The 21,221-nt window shown below is 41.5% G+C and overlaps 1 protein-coding gene across 1 annotated transcript in view; it reads right to left on the reverse strand.

Moving 5' to 3' along the window:
* The window catches only part of pdzrn4 (PDZ domain containing ring finger 4), a 59,413-nt gene extending 38,407 nt beyond the window's left edge, over window positions 1-21,006 (reverse strand). Inside the window, exon 1 of the mRNA XM_015957762.3 lies at window positions 20,587-21,006. Within this exon, the coding sequence (XP_015813248.3) occupies window positions 20,587-20,655 (69 nt within the window). The 5' untranslated portion in view covers window positions 20,656-21,006. The remainder of the gene's footprint in view (window positions 1-20,586) is intronic.
* Window positions 21,007-21,221: the final 215 nt, after the last annotated feature.

Consider the following 21,221-nt stretch of genomic DNA (forward strand, 5'->3'; position numbering starts at 1 on the left):
ACATCCCGGTGGCTGACACGCTCTACCGGAAATCCATAGAGTTCCACGATAAATCACTCTGTGACGGGATGGATGCGTAGATCCACACAGTCCTCAGCAACATGCCTGTCAGTGATCAGACACTCTCAGAGATAAAAAACGCAACAGCCCAGGACCCTCAGCTCAACGCTCTGAGAAGGACCACATTGAGTGGATGGCCAGATAAAAGGCCTCAATGTCCGCCTGAAATCCAGGAGTTTTGGAACCACAGGGATGAGATCTCACTGATGGACGGGATCTTGTTTAAAGGAGAGAAAATCATCATCCCAAAAAGGCTCAGAAAGGACATGATAGATCGGATACATTCCAGCCATATGGGGATAGAAAAAAGTAAAAACAGAGTCTGAGACCTTCTGTTTTGGCCAGGCATGGGAAAGCAGATCGAGGAGGCAGTCGGAGCCTGCAGCACATGCCAGGAGAGACAAGCTACTAACCCCAAGGAACCCCTGCTGTCACATGCAATACCAGAATGACCATGGCAGGTTATAGCCACCGATCTGTTCACTTGGAACTCGGAAGACTACATCATCATCGTCGATTACTACAGTAGATTCTTCGAATTGGAAAGACTGCACAGCTGCACTGCAGAAGCAGTGATCCACAAACAAAAGTCAGCCATGGCCAGGCATGTTATTCCAGAGACAATGATTAGTGATAACGGCCCGTGCAATGCTTCAAGTAAGTTCCAACAGTTCGCAAAGTCATGGAGTTTCACCCACAGCACTACTAGCCCCCATTACCCACAGAGCAACGGCCTAGCCGAAAAGACTGTCCAGACAGCAAAAAAAAAAACTACTGGACAAGGCCAAAGCTGAACATAAGGATCCCTAATTGAGCCTATTAGCATACCGGAACACCCCTATGGACTACTTAAAGTCGCCTGCACAACTTCTCATGAGCCGGAGACTCCGCTCCAGCCTCCCTGCAATACCAAAACAGCTGGAACCCCTAGTAGTTTGTCAGCAAACAGTGCGTGAGAGGAGAGAAGTCTGCCAGCAGCACCAGCAAACTTATTTCAACAGAGCAGCCCGACCTCTGCCTCAACTATGTCCTGGCGCACCGGTCCGGTTCCGGCAACAAGATGGTTCCTGGAAATCAGCTGCGGTCGAAAGTTGTGCTGACACGCCTAGAAGCTACAACATAACCACAGATACAGGACAAGTTTATCGCCGTAACCGCCAACATCTCCGCGAAAGCAGCAAAAGTGTAGGAGGTGAGCAGTCTATTCAACCAACAGTCAACAGCAATGACAGCGCTGTGGCTTCTCAGCCCCCGCCTGCGGAGCCCCCTGATAAAGACATTACAACACCCGGATACACGACTCGATATGGGCGTGTTACTAAACCAAGACAGGTCCTGGACCTGTAATATTGTAAAGGGTGCAGGCGGATCGCTGCCCTAAAAAAAAATAAAAAATTAAATTAAAAAAACTGTTCACAAGTTTGTTGTTTCAATGATGTCACTAAATGCATCTGTTTATTATGGTAATGATATAGCCAGTATTGAATTGAGTCGAATGCTATGTTATTAATGGATGCTACTCAGGATGTTTATTCTCGTAATTTCAGTTGCCTGAAAAAAAAATTCACAGGCCTGACTTGCTTTGTTGTTGTTTTTTTAAGAAGGGGGAAGTAACATGTTGACCTATGTTCGCACCAGCCACTAGAGGGCACTGTGTTGTTGCAAGGTGGGGGGAACCAGCGAGAAAGAAGCTGAAAGGAGGGATGACGAAATAAAGTGGAATAGAGCTCCAGGAGTTGACGTCATTTCTCCCGGTATGCAACAGTTCAAATCGAAATGGCGCCATATTGGCAGGTAGAAGCCAGCAGCTGGACTATTTGTTATTGTCAGAAAACTTAATCAGACAGGAAATATGGTAGATTCCCGTTGTGCCCCAGGATGCAGAACAGACACGGAGGACATAAGGAATGAACCATCTACAGGATTCCCCAAGATCCGGAGCGCCGCAAACGTTGGATCATTGTAATAAAACGGGCTAGTGACCAGGCTAAAATGAAACTGTGGGATCCAGAGAGTAAAGGTTTTCTCTTATGCAGCGACCACGTCATATCAGGTACTTAAACCAACGTTTCCTCAACTGTGTATGGTATTTATTTTAAATGCTTTTATTACGATTCTTAATGGGCTTCCTAAACTTATTTTGGCGTGGCTTTTTCTGTCTTATTACTCATAGCAACAAGTAAACATCACGTAAAACGTTGCCTCGTGAGTTCTGCATGCTGCCGTTTACGTGTTTTATGATCACAGCAATTAAGTTCATGTGCACATGAACAGCACTCTATTTAAACTACTTACGTGTAAATCTGTTATTTGTCCATCCATCCATCCATTTTCATCCGCGTATCCGGAGTCGGGTTGCGGGAGCAGTAGCGTCAAGAGGCCCAGACTTCCCTCTCCCCAGCCACCTGAGCCAGCTCCTCCGGGGGAATCCCAAGGGGTTCTCCAGCCAGATCCAGTAAGACGTCCGCTCCGACAGCTTCTGGTGTTTTTAAAAAGTATCCCAGGGGCACGGTAAGGGTCGGAGATGTTTAGTCTATTTAATTTCTGACTATATAAAACAATTTATTCGGTTTTAAAGTGTGAAGTATACTCCGACGAAGTAAAATCCAAGCTGATCCCGTTCACGTTCATGTTTAAGATCCGTGTTTGTTTAGCTCCTTTTACCTGCCAATATGGCGTCTACTAACTGAGAGTCACGTGGGGTCCGGAGCTCTATTGGGACAAAGATTGGTGTGTGCGTGCATTTAATAATAAGCTTGGTATCCAGAGAGGATAATACAGTTACTTCATGTTGAAACCAGTTTAATTTTTTGCACTTGAAATAATACAGCTTAGTTTAAACAAGTTGCTGGGTAATGCTCACATAATGTCCTTATGGTTTTTCACAGTTTATTTGTTCAATTGGAAAGTTCATTTTCCCCAAGTGGCTAGATATCTGTGAGTGTTCTAACTCAGTTTTCTTTCAGATATTAGGACAATTCTGATCTTCAAAGAGACATTGAGGAATATTTTCATTTTGTTCACCTACTGATATTTACTCTGTCTTCATTCTGTTTTGTATGAGACCTGTTTGTTTTTCAAGTATTTTTCAAGTAGCATGTATGGCATACAACCAGATGCTTGCATTAGTGGACATACATGTTCTTTAAGAAATTTAGAATGAGTTTAACTTTCAAATTAGGTCAAACTTAAGTCATTTCTTTTCGAGGTCAGCATTTACTGCAAAACAACAACAACAAATAAACAAACAAAAAACAACATGTGTTAGTTAAGTACCGTAGTCACTGTGACATTTGTTAAATTTCAGAACACTTATTTCATATGAATGCATGGTGTTGCTCAAAAAAGGTTTGAAATATTTTTCAACAATGTTCTATGGAAATAGTACACTTCGGCAGTTGTATGGTCCTGAAACCACTTTATTATTTGCATTTTACCTAATACACCCAGCCTACTTTAAGTTACTGGCATTGAAGTTGAGCATTGCTCATAGATTTTATTTTTACCTGGTGTTATGTTTTTATTTATTTGTTTTTGAAATCATTCACTGGCCTGACTTGATTAAAATGGAGTTTACAAATTACATTGTGTTTGAGTTTGAATTATATTTTGTATGTTAATGTAGATTCTCAGTCATCCAGGACATGATGATCTTGAAATTTAAAATTAAAGCAACTGTAGATTCTCAGTCATCCAGGACATGATGATCTTGAAATTTAAAATTAAAGCAACTGTACTTTTTTTCTTGAAGTCCAGCTTCTTAACTCCTAAAGAGCAAGTCACCCCCTACCAGAGTTTTACTCCAGTCCCATTTCATGTTTGAAAAATGCAACAAGTGCTGTTGCCTGGCAGACGAGAGGGCAGAGCCACTAACAAATACACACACATACAGGCTCACAACAAATTTGTGACATCATATGGTACCAGTTAAGCCATAGGGTAACCTCTTAGCCATTGACGATTTCAGTTTTAAATTCAAATGCAGTGCAGAATTTTTACCTGAAGAGGGCGCAACACTGACAGTTTCTGGCAGAAAATTGAAATTTTAACTAATATGTACTTAAGTGCCAAGTTATTGACTACACATGTCTACAGCACGATTAGACACTCAATTATATGATTTATCAGCAAAAAATGTTGATTTGGGGGGTGACTTGCTCTTTCAATCTCAAGATTACATTTTGTACAGCATTTTTAAGAATATATTTTAAATAAGTAACTAAAAAGTTACTTTTAACAGTAACTCGATTCTTTTTGATGCGAGTAATCAGGAAAGTAACTAAGTTACTTTTTGAATGAAGTAATTAGTAACTGTAACTAGTTACTTTTTTCAGGAACTAGCACAACACTGGTCCTTGTTCTTCCAGTGAAATCTTTGCAAATGAATGCAACGGGCAGCAGGAGATTAAAAAAGACACTTTTATTATGACTGTAACAAGATAGCAGTAAGAGCTCATTTCTTGATTTCTCGACTTTTATTCCTGTATTTATTTATTTTTCCTGTATTCTCTGTTCCTGTCTCTGTCAAGGAACTCCTTGTTTTTCCTTCTGCTGTCACTATTAGTCAACCCATTGGACTTGGGTGGTTAAACATATTCTGTGTTGCTGAAGTAGCGCACAAAGACATCTCTATCTTGTTTTTATCGTTATTCCTTGGTGGTACGCCTGCATTAGAAATATGCACGTATGCATCAGACACTGTTGACTCTCAATTGTCATTCCAAGCAGCCATTTCTGATGTAAGTGGGGGAAATCAAAGGTTATCTGTCAGTGGATTCATTAAGATCCATCTGATTTTGTCTTCTTTGTGCCTCATCTGAAAGCGGGGCAGCCTTCCTTTCAATTAGGCTTCATGAATACAGATGTATTTCATAGGTATAGTCCTGGAATGAAACAAGATTTGTCTTGTGGTGCCCTTTTTTGTGATTTACGGTGACTATTTATGTGTGAAGGCAGAAACAACTGTCCAAAAACATCCAGCTCTTCAAACTGCAAGTCACGATTAAGCCCCAATGGCAAAAGTCAAGCACTCTGCTTCAGACATCGTAATTTTTCCTCCCCAATCTTGTTGGAAATCAACTGAAGTCTGGCAGCGTTCTTAATTTTCTCCCATAAGATAACTAACATGTTCATCTTGGTGCTCATACATTGTGTGTCTCTGTTTAGCTAATAGGCTGTGTGTCTTCAAGCAGCCATCGATGGCACGGGTTATGACAAACTGCATCAACAAGACATTCATTACAGTCATCCTAGCAACCAAATCACAATTACCACAATCCAAGAGTGGGCATCCAGCCCCGCTGCCGTGCTCTTATTTCTCACACACTATGTCACCGATGCATAAATTAGCCTCCCTTTGTCACATCAGGAGGCAGATGGGTTGAGAATCAGCTCAGTTATTTTTATTTTTTTTAATTCCTGATGACACGGTGCACTGCAAAGCCAGATGAGGAATCAATAAATGCCATTTTCATTTTCACATTTGTACATTTTGAATGTTTCTGTGTGCCTGGGGATTATCTGAATGTTTTTTTTACAGACGTTTTATGCAAGTATAATTGGGTGTTTGCGCACTGATGCAAATAGTTGCCTTGACTGACTAATGTAATTGGCCTGTGCTGTAGCAGGACTCTATTGTTGCATTGTGTCCTCCCCACACTCATTATATCACCATTAATCTCTCATCTGCCATTAGAGCCACAGTCAGTGAGCTGAGCTGAACAATAGAGTGGCCTGACTTCCCGCCACACAACGCACACTGCAACGAGTCTGAATTAGGCTCTCGGGGGTCACCAATTAGACCCTCATAATTCTAGCAGATGGCAGAGTTCACAAAGAGGTTATGTTTTACTCCTCTGTACGGGGAAGACAGAGGAAGAGAGTATCTCTTTAAAACACAACAAGCATTCTTAGGCTGCAGTTTTTACAGTACGATTGTTTTTTTTAACCCTTTACCTGGCAGGTCAGCCACAGTTTAGTCCCTGTAACTTAAGAAAGCATGCACTGAACAGAACAGAAAAATCACTAGTAAATCAAATATTTCTATAAAAAAGGAAACCGTTTCAATAAACAGAATTATTAATATATATATAATCCCCATCTCACCCTCCGTGGGTGGTCTCATCCTTCCAAATTAACAATGCCCTAATATCCTTTTTACATTTTTATTACCTTACAACATATTATAGCTGTTAATGAACAAACAAAATAAAGCAATAAAAATAATATTTTATGTTTTTGCTTGGTGTGTCCTATACTAGTAACTACTGTGGACAAGGTTACAGCAGATTTGGATGATAAAAAATTTTCTTAGTAAAAATTTTGATTTGTCAAAGTAAATCTTAACCCTCTCAGGCTCTAAATAAGTTTTGATAAAATGACGAACAACTAAGTCCTTCAGGGATACTTCTGAGTTAAAAAATGCTCATGAAATATGTATGAGGAGTAACCAGGGGTCTCATTTATCAAACATTACGTGGAATCCTTACTAAAACTGTACTTATGCTCAGCAAAAAAAATGTACTTACGCCAAGCAGGTTTGTGATCTATCAAACATGGAGTACGCACAGCTGTACGCAATCTCCGCTTCATAAATCGGAGACTAACGAGAATGTTTCTCAGCAGCATTTTAGTCACATCCCGCCCTCACCACACCCACTTACTGCCATAAATAGTCAATGCAAAGTGCCTTGTGGATCTCATGCATATACATAAGCCGGCTGTTAAAATGCTCCGCCAATGACATGGCGACTGCAGATCAAGACAGATCAACGATGCGCTATTTCACAGAAGCAGAAATTGAGGTACTTGCGGGTGAGGTGGAGAAATGAAAGGAAGTGCTTTTGCAAAACAAATAAGAGAAAATTCACGGAGTGGCACAGCGTTGCTGAAGCCGTCAATGTTGTGAATTCTTCAGAGAGATCTGTGACAGATATTAAAAAAAATGGTCCAATCAGGATTCGATCCCCAGACTCCCGGGTGAAAGTCACACGCGTGCTAACCAGTCAGCCAAACAGAGATCTACCCTGTACAAGTAGCTAGGACGCATGATCAATCGGGTCACAGTGACAGGACGCACACTGTCACAGACGCATGGCATTCTGTCTCAATCTGTCCCCCTGCTGATTTTCTGCATTCCGTATTCTGCGCTTCAGGCTGTGTGTGTGTGTGTGTGTGTACGCGCACGTGTGCGTGGTTGTGGGGGTCTTGTTCTGTGTGAAAACGAAGCAGTACGAGTGATAATGCTGCATGATTTCATAATTTTATCCTTCTCAGTAGCAGCACTGCAGGTGCTCTCCATGTCCAAAATGTGCGTAAGCCAGGTTCTTAGTCAACTTAAAGTTGCGCACATTTTTCTGCTAAGTTTTCTTTCATAAATCCCAAAGTTTGCGTGGAAAGTTGCTTACGCAGTTTTCCGACCCCGTTTTGTGCGCAAGCAAGCTTGATAAATGAGGCCCCAGGTAGGTAGGTTTTAACGTTGCAAATCTGCAACGCCTGCCTCCAGAAGGTTAATCTCATCAACTTCAAAAACGTGGAATAGAAAATGTTTTTAAATTGCTATATTTTTGAAAAGGAACAACATGTTTGTATTAACAACACTAAATTAAACTGAGCTAAACTTGCATGTGGGATTCCGCAGGGTCCCATTGTGGGCCCTCTTCTCTATGTATTTTGAAGGTCAACTTTACTCGTGTTTTGATACATTTGCTGTGATCTCTAGTAGGAACAATGCCTTGTAAGTTGTACTTTGAGGGGAAAAAAGCTCAGCTGAGCCTGTTTACGCAGAAGTCAGCTGATGGAGAAAATAGCTTCCGACAGCAGGATTTGGAATCGTATTTCCTGATATTTGTACATTTTACCTCTGATTTGCTAACAGCAACTCTACCATTGACCCTGTTTGCTTTGCAACATTTATGCTTAATCTCCACAAATAACACAAGCTTGAAGGAGTTCTGCCATGTTGTGGAGTTGCTAACGCTAACGTTTAGCTTCAACTAGTCAAGACGTTATCTGCTGTTTCCTGGAAGCTAAACCAACAACAGCCATCCCTGTGGTGAGTCAAGATGGGTGAGCCCATGAATGTAAAGCTTGGTTTATGCTTGACGCATTCACTTTCCGCGCGGTGATACGGCTCGCGGCTGGAACGCACTTCACAACTCGCAGCGTTTATGGTTTGTGCGGCTCGTCTCTGAGGTGAGCCAATATTCTCCCAAACTGAACGGGGCAGCATGGAGCTCTACAGCATGCATCCAACACTACACCATAGTAGAAGTAGAAATCACTGTTTACAACATGGTATTTCAGCATTTTTAACAGCTTTCTCGTCTTTTCTGACAGTGCGAGCTATTTCTCTCCAAGAATTATTAACAACATGTTGATCACGGTGATCTCTGAGAGCTGAATCATACAAATGTCTGTATTTACGAACCTCTGCCGTGCCGGTCCGCCATGTTTTTCCGCGTCCGACCGTCCGCGTGGTTAGAAATTTTCCGAGGTGCGCGTTGCGGAAATCTTGGGCCGTGCGGAGACGCGGTGGAGGGGCGTGGTTGTTAAAATGACGCAAAATGACGCAACTTTTCCGCGCAGAGCCGTGCGGACCTCGCGAACGCGTCAAGCATAAACCAACCTTTAGTCACAGTGTGACATAGATCTGTCGGGATTTTCTGAACCAAGCGTTTTTTGTCTATTTTCTATCAGATGCTCATGCAGAAAAAAGTGGTGGACTATTTTCACGTACATCCTAAATGAAAAACCAATAATTAAAATAATAATAATAATTAATTAATGGTTTCTCAGTGAACATGCCATTTTAACACTTTAAAAAATGTCTGTAAAAAAGTTTAGCCTCTTATTTTTGCAGACTTGTTTTTTATTATCACATTCTGACTTTAATGGCCTGTAAGAGAAACAAATGAAGAATATACTGTCTAATGTTCCGGAATGGTTTAAAGTTAACTATGTTATTTTCACTGTAAAAACAAAATGAAGACAAAAAAATAAATAAAATCATTGAGGGCATCACAATTACCCAACTTTATTGTAGAAACAAAACTGACTTGGAAACAACACCGATCAATAACGAATAACAGTTAGACTTGTCTTATTACCGCATTTACATTTATATTTTTATGTTTTGCACCTTAAACTGGCTGTGTGTGTGTGTGGACGATATGTATGTGTGTGTGTGTGTGTGTGTGTGTGTGTGTGTGTGTGTGTGTGTGTGTGTGTGTGTGTGTGTGTGTGTGTGTGTGTGTGTGTGTGTGTGTGTGTGTGTGTGTGTGAGAGAGAGAGAGAGAGCATGTGCGCAACTTCTGTTTTAGCCTTGTTATTTTATTTTACTTATATTTAACTACCTCCTTATGTGAGCTGTCTTTGGGGAGCGCTAAGTCAGTTTTGTTGTACACCTAAATTATCTTGAATCTTAAAAAGTGGAACTAATACATGAGACAGACTCAACAAAGGCAAAACCAGATAAGTCAAGCCTGTATTTGTTATAATTGTGATTATTGTGGTATACATGAAAACTCCAAATTCTAAATCTCAGACAATTAGAAAAACAACAATATTGTAAAAAGGTTAAATATTCAAGACTCAAGTGTCACCCTCTAATTAGCTGATGAACCCAAAACGCCTAAAGGGTTCCTGAGCCTTTACATGGTCTCTCAATCTAAGTGAAATTACTGAAATAAAGGGACATGTTCTAATTTTTCAACTTTCACTTGTATGGTTCCATCTTTCCCCTCAGCTCCCCAATTAACTAAGCACACCTGTCTTCCATTTAGCACTCAGCTCACCTGTCCCTGTTTGGTGATCACCTCCTTCAGTATAAAAGTGTTCTGTTTCTGTTTGTTTCTTGTTTCATCTCCATTTAGCCTGCCTTCAGTTACTTATTAAAACTCTTTTTGAGTTTACCTCCTTCTTGGAGTTGTCACCTCCACATCACTCCTATAACTGACAATGCTCAAACTGAAAAACAAACAATTACAGCATCCTACAGGATATTTAGAGTTCAAAGCAGTGATATATAAGATTAAATTATAACAAATCAGGTTTGTTGAGCAGCTTTGTGGCACAACAACAAATCCTTCATCCCATAAAGTGTCAGAGCTGTGGAGGCAGCAAAAAAGTTCTACCCAACTGTTCTGATCGTTCAGAAAACAAAGAGCTAAATGCATTCAGTTTATAGTTGTTTGCTGTTGGGATTGGAGATGATTAGTTTTTAAGAAATGCAGTTAGAAACTGCATTTTTTTACTAGAGAGCAGAACAACTGAAGATTCATGCTCTGCTTTTTAAACATAGATGAAAATCTTTTCTAAGAACTCTTGGAGATTTCCTCTCCTCAAACTTTTGCCTTATTTTCATTTTTTTTAATGTGATGCATGTTTATGTTCACTGGAAGCACCTAGCACATTAGCATTATTCATAACACAAAGCTTCCTCAGTCTGCCCTTTGGTGGAGAAAAAAAATAACTTTGCACTTCATTTACACTTCACTAGATGTGAGCTGGAGGAGCTCTCCCTGCAATAGAAACACCTTCATCCAAAAGCATGGCTGCTTTGCTAAGGCAGACATGATGTTGTGTAATTTAACCAGGCTCAGTCAGGACTTTGCACCTTTTGAGCATTTTAGGATGAGTTTTTTTTACTGTGAAAGACTGAGACGTGTCTTGTAGGCTTAGATGTGCTAAAGTGTTGTTTTGTTCTCAACCAGGGTAAAATAACGTTAAATGAGACTAGATGTGATTTATATGCGGGTATAAACATGGGTGCAATGTCTTTTTCAGGGAAACTAAACTGTTTTACTCTTATAGCAGGTCAGGGCATTATGATCATTCATTCTTTACAATATGAATAATACATTAAATTCACCAGCTGCTGGTGTTGGCTACCAAAAATGCAGAAATTATTGACTACATAATATTTCCCAAAATGTTTGAAGGTTATTGAGAGATTAAATGTAGCTATACTTAGAAAATGTGACAACCTATAAGTGTTTTCCTTTTAGTTTCACATTCAATGTTGCCACAGTAATACTGCAGTATGGTGTACTTTTGAGCATCCCGAAGCCCCTGGAGTTCCTAAAGCAAAATAGAAAAGAGAGATTATGACAAACCCAAAAGTGCCGTGGCTGCAGGATATTTTCCATATCCGCTTAAGGCTTTTGATTACACCTACTGCTAAATGTAATCCCCCCCCCCCCCCTGCTGTGCAGATGGCTCAGTGTTATTCTATCTGTAACTGGACTCGATGCCAAGCTCTGAGTGGGCCTAACGATTTCTAAACCCAAGTCGGTTAGGTGGGGACTCAACACCGGCTCTCTGGTGTAACCCGATCTCCCTTTGGACCACCTGGTCCCTGGAACCACACTTGACTGTGGCATGACAACCCATCTGAACACCCTAATATGAAAACTCTCTGAATGTGGAGTGATTTTGTTGCAGGAAGTATATTCTAGAAAGGCTGCAAAAACAAGCAAACTGCTGCAAATTTGCACAGTTTAAAGTGAATGTTGAGAAATGTTATGCTAATGTGAGGCATGTTGGAGCTCTGTGCATTTTCCCACTGCTAAACATCTGGGGATTTTGTTTTTTGTGCTTATTTGATGCATTCCTCTCTGTGCATCCAATAACTCCTTGGAATCTGTCTAACCTGACAAAGCATCCCCTGCAGCAAGTGGCTATGAGGTGTAATATTAGGTTATTCTGGCATGAGGACAGCTTCAAAGCGTATAACGGTGATTGTCTGACATCACACCGTAGACAAAATGACAGGCTTTCTCTGCTGCTTGTGATCGACAAGCTGCTTCTCTGCCTCTTTCAGGGTCTTAACAACAAATCCATGGTCCCTCTGAAGGAGTGGTTGTGCCAAAGTGAATTAATGAGTCAAAAAGACAAGCCGGATGATGGACAGGAGCAGTGAAATGGAACCGTGTCTGGTGGCTGGAAAGTGATGGGAGAACAGGGACAGTGAGATAGATGGCTTTTTGTAGAAGTTAGAGGAGAATGAGGGGGTTTAAAAGGCTCCTCGATGACACAACTCATCTATTTAAGCTTTTTTTCCAACTCCTTTTACCACATCTCCTTCCCCCTTTTCTCTCCTGTATCATTTTGTTCAGACCTTTGGATGATTGGTGAGTGTAGACATCAGCTGATAAGTCCTCAGGTGAGGTGCAAAGAGCTCGAGTGGCATTTATACACCATCATAAAACTGGGGGGAAAATGCAGTAAAAGTGATTAATAGGTGGGCCTTTTATCATCCTCCTTCTGTGAGGTACAAGTAAATAGTCAGTGCTAATATGCATGTCTACTTTTGTATTTTTTATGTGTGCTTCTTTAGCTTTGTGTGGTGGACGATTGTGCTCAGAAAAAAAGGAGCTTTCATCCTGGGCTTATCAGAGCCAACGCAGAAGGAGATTGTTGGCCAGTGGAGCAAAACGGCAATTGTTGCTGCCACAGCAGCCCCCCACCCCAGCCCCTTCCACACTGGACCTCACATTACCTAACCCCGCTACACACACACTCGCACACGCACACATACACACACACACGGTTTGCTGTTCTTTCACTGCATGTTGTGTCCTTATTTCAGTAGAAAAAACTGTTCGGAAGTTCAAAAACTCCCTTTTTAATAAAAAAATTATATTTCATACCAAATAAAATACAACATCATTGTCTTAAGATAAAAATGCAAAAGAGAAAGATAAAGATAGACAACGGCCAAAAGCTTTGGTGTGTGTGTGTGTGTGTGTGTGTGTGTGTAGCTTGCCAGGAGGAATTGTGCACTCAGGTGAAAAGGTCAAACTTACTGACCCACATAGACAGGTGGACAAGATGTTAGGTTTGAAAAAAATGAAAGAAAAATGAAAAGGTCGACATCCGATTTATTTTTAATAAGATGTGACAATATTTCATTTTTCATGTTTCCCTAAAACCACTTGTACTTAAAGTCTGCAGATGATCTAACCATTCTGACTAATGGGACAGATAGTCATTGTTTCTCACATTAAGTCTGGGTTCAGGTCTGATTTGGCCATATGGAGAGGACGGCTGTCAGGGTGTGACCAGAGCCTCCCCTGCTCCGCGTGGCGCTAGCCGGACACCTTAGGTGGGGAAGGGGTGAGGGGCTATCCGTCTAGCCCTCTCCGTGCTAACAGGCTGGACATGAGGTGCGGCATCTGTCCAAAGAGCTAATGCTCACACCAGAGACAGCTCCTAACCAGACCAGCTCAAGAGAAAAAGCTGTAAATGTACAGAAAATGGTGATTATCTCGCAATTATAAGGAAATATAGTGTACTATAATTGTCATAAATCTGGTTTAATTGCTAACCTAGGAGCCCACAAGATACAGTTGAGAATGGCCCTTTTAAAAGTTACAGGAAATAAAACAATAAACTGATAAAAAATAAACAACTGATTTGTAGTCTGGAAGTGGAGGGATTAACACTCCCTATATTGTCTGTACGTGTGTGAGGACGGGGCTCTCTGAGGGCTTCCAGGACAGCAGAGAGACAGAATGGTACTTTAATGTCTCCATTAAGACCAAGAAAAGACATTGAATTAGCCACTAGTAGGTTTAAAAAAAAAAAAAAAAAAAAAAAAAGGTGCTAGACAAATTTTGACACTGGTATCAAAAGCAACTTAAGAATCAATGTTTTCTACATCACAAAGGAGTTAAGTGGTATTTATAGTAAGTCTACCTTTCTTTAGGTAACCTAAGCCACTCAAAGCTCAATTGCTGGAAGATTTGTTTTAAAGCTGTGATGGTAAATTTGTAAACAAAATGGCTTAAAACACATAGTATAGCTATAAATATATTATGTTCTATAATGTTAAAGTCCCATTAGATTTCACACACTGGTGAAATTATTTCTCCGCATTTGACCCATCCCCTAATAGAGTGGTGAGCTGCAGACACGGCTGCGCTCAAACCATTTGGTGGTTCAATCCCCAAACAAACCCCTTAATGATGGGTGTCAAACAGGGAGAAATTGAGTCCCTTTTTTTTTTTAATCTTTGGTATGACCCACAGTGATTCTCAGGCCTAGTCCACACGTAGCCGGGGTTTTTTTTAAACGAATATTCGCCCCTCCAAAAACTTGCATCCACACCACCGCGTTTTAAAAACAAACTCTGTCCACACGTACCCGGATAAATACGTTGTCAAGGACATGCCAGACCTGTAGGCGGCAGTACTTCCCCCGTTCTTAACCTCGTCCTTCGTCTGTGGTCTTCCGCAAGGAGCAGTAATTCCGCTTGCAAAAACAAACAAGCAGAAAGCGCTTGGACAATTGATGGATCGGGTAGTGACAGAGCGCAGCTCTGAAGGCTTCCATGATGCCGGCTAGTGTAAACATAGGTTGCACAAGTAATGTCAGCATTTTTTTGTCGCGGAAAGTGACGTTGCGGACCTTAAAACTCCGGTTTTGTCCGTCCACACGCAGACACCCAAAACGGAGAAAACGCAGATCTTCACTTTGGCTGGAGTTTTTAAAAAGATCCGTTTTCGTGTGAAAAAACTCCGTTTTCGTGTGGATGACAGGCCAAAACGTAGGAAAATATCTACGTTTTGGCAGATCCCCGGCTACGTGTGGACAGGGCCTCAGACATTTTTTTTTAAACGCTTTGGAACAAAAGGAACTATTGGACCATCCGGTTGTCGGTCTCACTGGCTGCTACCACTTCCACTTTAGGAAAATCTACCAGAGCCCCAAAAAGAAAATCACCATTTGAAGTCATGGACAACTGGAGATGTTTGGACCTCGAAAATGGCGACTGGTGTTTAGCGCTCTCTCGGCATCGCAGGCTTCTGTTTGCGGCAGAAGCATCCCAGGGAAGATACCTGAGGTGTTCCATGACTGTGTTGGCATTCAAAGCCTACCTTGTTCTGTAGATTAGCTTTGTGTTTTATTTATTTTATTTTCCTGTTTCAAAAATAATTTTAGCTTATTATTTTAGAACCCTGGGAAGTACCGTCTATCACTGCAAGTGACCGTTTTTGTCCTTCTGTATTATTGTCCAATAGGAAAATGCTGATTTGAGGAAAACTAAAAGCAGTAAACAAATGGGTCCTGTGAGATTCTAAAGCCCAGAGGCTGTGGGACAATTTAACACAGCCACAAGCAAAATGCATGGAATAGTATTTTGCTACAGTCTGAATGGTGCCGTGCCGAGTGAGTTTGGGGAGACGCACATACAAACCGCGAATCACCAATGAAACGTTGAATGTAAAATGGTCCGGCGAGAGTCATAAATCTCCTAGAGGCTGCTGGGCAGCTGGGGGTCGAGCAGCAAGGAGCCCTGCCATAATCATGTAGCCGTAGGAACAGATACAGCTGGGCCTGCAGGCTGGAAACTCAAACTCGTCATGAAAGACACCAACAGTGAAAGGTCTGCCCATGGGTTTACATCCGTTTAAGATTCATTGTACTTTTGTTACAGCAGCAATGACAATGTAAACCTTAATAAAAGAAATGGAAAAAAAACTTTTAAGGGTCTCCAAGAATATCAAAAGCTTCCTGTGTTTTTGTTGTTGTTGTTTGTTAATATTTGGCTGCAGGAGTGTGATGGGAAAGCCCAGAGGGCTGGTTAGTGAACTGTAACTGGCGAGCTAACTGCTGACACTTTTAAAGAAAACTGTTTCTTCAGCACTTTCCCTGCTCTTTAATAAAAGTCTTTAATTATTGAAATGAAGTACAGACCTGAGAGTTGGATCCTTGTGGGACAAAACTGGCACTAAAGTAGAAACTGAAAGCTCCAGTAAACTTCTACGGTCCGTGCCGACTGGCCTGGTCTAAAGCCAGGTCTCCTGAAGCCATTCAGTCTGTTGTTTCTAGGCACATTTGACTAATCAGCTTTTCATGATTAGTCTAATTTAGTTACAAATTAATTGAGTCTCTTACAATCAGTTAGCTTAAATCTGAACCATTTGGATTTGTTGCTTTGGATGGTGCTTTAAGATGACTCGTGGTACTTTATAAGTACACTGAATGAAATCTACAATCACTCATTCTATAGTTTTCGTCATTATTACTCAATGTTACTATTTACATCAAATCAGTTGTTGTCAAATGTTTTTATTATTTCTGAAGCCATACTGGTCATCTGTCATAATCTAAGGTTAGTCTGATACTTATTTACTGCTTCAGAGGTTCTATGTTTTTCTCTTTAGAAGATTTCAAGTTGTTGTTTCTTTTTGTTGTTGTACATCCTAAATTGGTTTGATTCATGTAGTAATCTATTGCTGGACATTGTTTTATAATGTTTTAAATGCCTTTTAAAATATTTCATATGCTATGTTTTCTTTTATGATTTTCTATTTCATTAGCCCCACCCAGGCCTGATTACTTCTATCAGAACCTTCCTGACTATACGATGTCAGCTAAAAGATGCCAAAAAACAACACACCCTACCCCATTCTCAAGAAACCGATCAACAAAAGAACCAAGAAAACACACATGGTTAAGATGGTTAATGAGTTTTGAATTCATTGTAAATAATAGTAATTTTGATCCCTAAGACTTGTGGGAAATGTTTTTGGGCAGAAAGCTGGATCTCTTAAGAAGGCATGTCTCCCATTACCTCTGGACTACAGATGACACTCGTGTGTAAATGCACATCTAGATCGAACTAAAGCAGCGGTTCCTACCACATTATCTTAACCTTGCCTGCCAGACTCTTCCTCAGTTTAATTCTGCACAGAGAAAGGGTCTGGGAACTCTCCTATTCAAATAACCCCACCTCGTGAGAATTCTAACCGAGCCAATCAGCGCTGAGCAGCGTACGTCACACACCAAAACGCCGAGTTTGTCAAACATGGTGACGGAAGCGTAGTTCGCTGCGGCTCTTTCCTCTGTTCTAAGTGACTTGGACACGTCTTTAAAACAACAAGTATAAGCGCAAAAATCTTTTGTTCTAAAAAAATAAATGATGTTTGCGCTGTCGCCAGACGCCTTTTTTTTACTACAGCTAAGAAACTACAGCGTCGCTTGGTACAGTCGGCATTTCCGTCTTTTTTCTGATTGGTTATTTTTGAGCTGCTAGTCCCTCCCCTCATGTGCCACTCTGCCTGTGAGAAACCAGACCCTTTCTTTGCAGAATTATGGGCCATTCCCATCTGTACCGGGTTGGCCCGGGCCGGGTAGCCCCAGTCGGCCCCAGCCTGGCCCGGTTGATTCCACACATCCTTGCCTTAAGCCCATGTGGGCTGATTCTACCCACCAATCAGAGGCTTGCTCTGATGGAAGGTGTGAATTTGCTGTCAGCAGTGGGTGTGTTGGCCCTGGTCAGCCTGAAGCAGACCCCCTCGAGAAGAGGGCTGAGAATGAGCCTTGGTTGGCCAGGAAAAATACCAGGCCACCCAGATATGTAAACAACCTACGCTACCCGGCCCGGGCCTTAAACAGTGGACGAGTGCCCTGGGGCGCACTGACAGAGGCAAGGCTGCCGATCACTGGCGCCACCGGTCCCTCCGACCACCACCAGCAGGCAAGGTGGGTTAAGTGTCTTGCCCAAGGACACAACAACAGCGACAAACTAAGCGGGGCTCGAACCTTCAACCTTCCGATTCTGGGACGAGCACTTAACTCCTGTGCCACCGTTGCCCACATTAGAACCAGTTCACCCTCAGCATGAATGCATTTACATGCGTTTAAAAAAACTGCATCAGTCTATTTATGGCAAATGTCCAGTTTTATGATGCACATGTAAACACACTTAAGGCTGTTATTGAAAATAACATCATGCCACGGTGGTGGTTGTGTGATGGCCTGGGTCTAAAACAGGCAGATTAATTCTGGAAAACCTGCCAACAAAGGACACATTTTCCGACTCACTTCCAGTTATCACAAATGGGCTAATACATTTGTAGGATTAGGCTGTAGCTCATTAAAACATATTTAAAAAATTTGCTTTGAAACAACATTTTTCTGTTTAAATCAGAGTATATCTATGAAACATGAACCGGCTTTGACAAACTCTGAAAATAGGCAAGACATTTCAAGGTGCTAACGTTTAAAAAAACAACTTGTTGGAAACTTCATTACACAGGACCAGTCTGGGCTTGGTCAGGACTCTTTTTTTTATTTTTTGTTTATTTATTTGTGTGTGTGTGTGTGTGTGTGTGAAACAAAATCAAACTTGACCTCAGCTGTTTACCTGAGGAAACCAGAGGGCACATTATAAAAATCAGTTGTTGAGATCAAACTGCAGTCTGCTGCTGATTACTTCTATAACACACACACACACACACACACACACACACACACACACACACACACACACACACACACACACACACACACACACACACACACACACACACACACACACACACACACACACACACACACACACACACACACACACACCTTTAGCAGTATGATATTCTTTGGTAATACAAAAAGGCCCTGCCAGTAGAATACTGTTGTGTGTGTGTGTGTGTGTGTGTGTGTGTGTGTGTGGGCAGAAACAGATTGTTGAGGGGGAGACGGGCAGGAGGAGAGCCCAACTAACGAAGGTTGCAGAGAAAAAGAAGAAATGAGGGATTGTTGAGGAAGTCTCCGTGGATTTACAGAATCCCTTCAGTCTCGTTTCAGGACAAAGTCACGCTGACACACTTGCTGCCTGATGAGCTTTTTTCTCTTTCTCTCAACTCTGGCGCTTGCTGCTTCCAACCTAACACAGAGCTTTTACCAGCAAGCGGCTGCTCACTTTCGTTTGTGCACACACATATTCTTGGACATGTGCCATTTTGTGAAGATACCTGCAGTGTAATGTGGGAAGAGTAGGTCCTTCCTGGATTTGTTCCAACAAATTTCCATGCAAACACAATATTGTACACTGCATCTGCTGAAATGTACCCACAAAACAACCTACTAGAGGCCGTTTCTTTCTTCTTTTTCTGGGTTAAATCTGGTTGCATACATGTTAAAAAGGAGAAGCTTCTAATTGTGTTCCAGCATCTGAACAAAGAATTAAAATTCCATTGTTGTATTTATGATATTTGCACACAAATGCTACCAACAACCCACCTAATAAGAAGCAAAAAAGCATTGATTTCCAAAATTTCCCTAATCTTTCACGCCATGCTTATGTCTGTTTTTCTTTCATCGTACTCATAAGATTCTGGGGAGTCTGTTCTGGTCGAGAAATGGAAAGAAACATTCATGCATCTCCACGACAGAAGAGAAAAACGATTTTTTTTCTTGAAACTTTTCCAGCAAACAACTCAGATGTTTGCTTGATTTTGGCAAAACATTTGGATGTCAGTAGTCCAAAACAGGATTTCAAATGATAAAAACATATTTAAGCAACAGAAAAACGTGTTTGCATCAATCTTAATTTTGCTTTGTTGATTGATAATGTTGGTGTGCCCCAGGGTTTTATATTTGGACCCTTTTTATTTAAGTTTAAGCTTTTTCATAGATAACCCATGACAATCTTGCACTTAATATAACTTTAGATGCACTCTGATATAGTTATGATAGTTATTTTTTTTTATCTGTGCACAAAGAGACAAATCACAAACTACAGAAGAACCATTAGCTTTAACCCAGACCCTGAAAAAGCAGTAGCCCGATAGAAGACAATCAATTGTACTGCACTATAAATTGACTCAACAACTCAAAACAGATTACATCTCTTTATTGTAATCTGATACTATGGATCATATAAAGAATATCCCCCAAACAACTAACTTGCTCAGGCTGGCTGCACCGTATTGAGTTTCTGCGCTCTGTAACAGTGTAAGACACTAAATGATGAATGAACGCTTGGCTTAATGTTTGCCCGTGTTGTTCTCAACTCTAGTGAGAAAGGCAAGAACAGGTTTCCCCACAATCAGCTTCGCAAAAAACTAACTTCTACAACAAAACCATGAAACTGCATGTTTGTTGGACCCTTTACTCAAAAACCTATTAGGAACCTGAGACATCACTTAAAGCGTGCAAAATGTATCCAATGCAGATTTAATTAAATCTCATTAAAACTTTATCAGGGGTTTTTTTTTTAAAGAAAAGAAGTCATTTAATTAAAAAGCATGCATAAATCTGACTAGGTCCTAGAGATCAGTATGTCTACTCCTAACAAACAGCTCAAAGAAATAAGAAGTGAAACTCATTTAGTGGTCATCTTTTTGAACTGCTTTGCTCAAGCACAAGCAGAGCAGATGTGAAGATTTCCCCTGCAGCAAGAAGAGCTGAACTTGTTCTCACATCTTCTGCAACTGAGGAGAAATAACTAGCTCCTTTCACTTTGATGGAGAAACACACACACTTACTGGCACCATGTCCGGCAGCTCATTTTTTGTACATTTCACTCGACTCCATCATCGTTTGCTCCAAAGTTCTGCTCCAAAACTGTCTCCTTCACTTTCTGTTTTCTTTAACTTTGCTCATTTTGCAGTTAGAAGTGCTGCCTTTGCATCGGATGGAAATCAAGTTATTTTCACACCCAATCATTCTTGCCAAGATTTACATCATCACCTATGCTGTCATGAAGACTTCCTCCTTCCTCCAAGTCTCACTTACCTGTGCAATCTCGTAGAGCAGTTTGTAATGTTCCTCCCGTTTCTGCAAGGTGCACAAATTACAGCCCATTCTAGTTGTCAGGGAAACAGTGCCGAGTGCCCGCTGGAGTGTGTGCGCTGTCTGCTGTGTGTGAGCTCCCCCCAGGGCAATGCACACTCAGGCTCCTCTTCCTTGGATCCCCTACTCTTCTTTCTCATCCGTGTATCCTCAGAGATCCCGCTCTGTTGCTGAGCGCACACACACCCAGGCACAAAAACACACTGACACACTCCGGTGTTTCACTATATTTTGTTGTGAAGTGTGTTTGTGGTGAGTGTGTAAGTCAGTAATCGTTCAGCAGCATGCACCTGGCTCCCCTCTCTACCTTCCCTGTCACTCCTCCTGACTCCCACTTGCATGCCTACATCCACTCTTCACTCCTCCACCTCCTCTCTCAGTGTGAGCACATTCTCGCTCGTGCACACTCTCTTGGCTCACAGAGACACACCTCCTCCTGTGGCAGGCTGCCTGCACATGCCTGCTCCCACTTCAGCTCATGAATAGACAGCATCCTCATTGGCTGTTTAGGGGAATGAGGGCCAGGGTGGTGGTGGAGGGAGTGAAGGGCTCACTTCAGTGACTAAACGCTGGTGTTG

This window comes from Nothobranchius furzeri, chromosome 1, assembly GCF_043380555.1.
Source record: "Nothobranchius furzeri strain GRZ-AD chromosome 1, NfurGRZ-RIMD1, whole genome shotgun sequence".
NCBI classification, from domain to species: domain Eukaryota; kingdom Metazoa; phylum Chordata; class Actinopteri; order Cyprinodontiformes; family Nothobranchiidae; genus Nothobranchius; species Nothobranchius furzeri.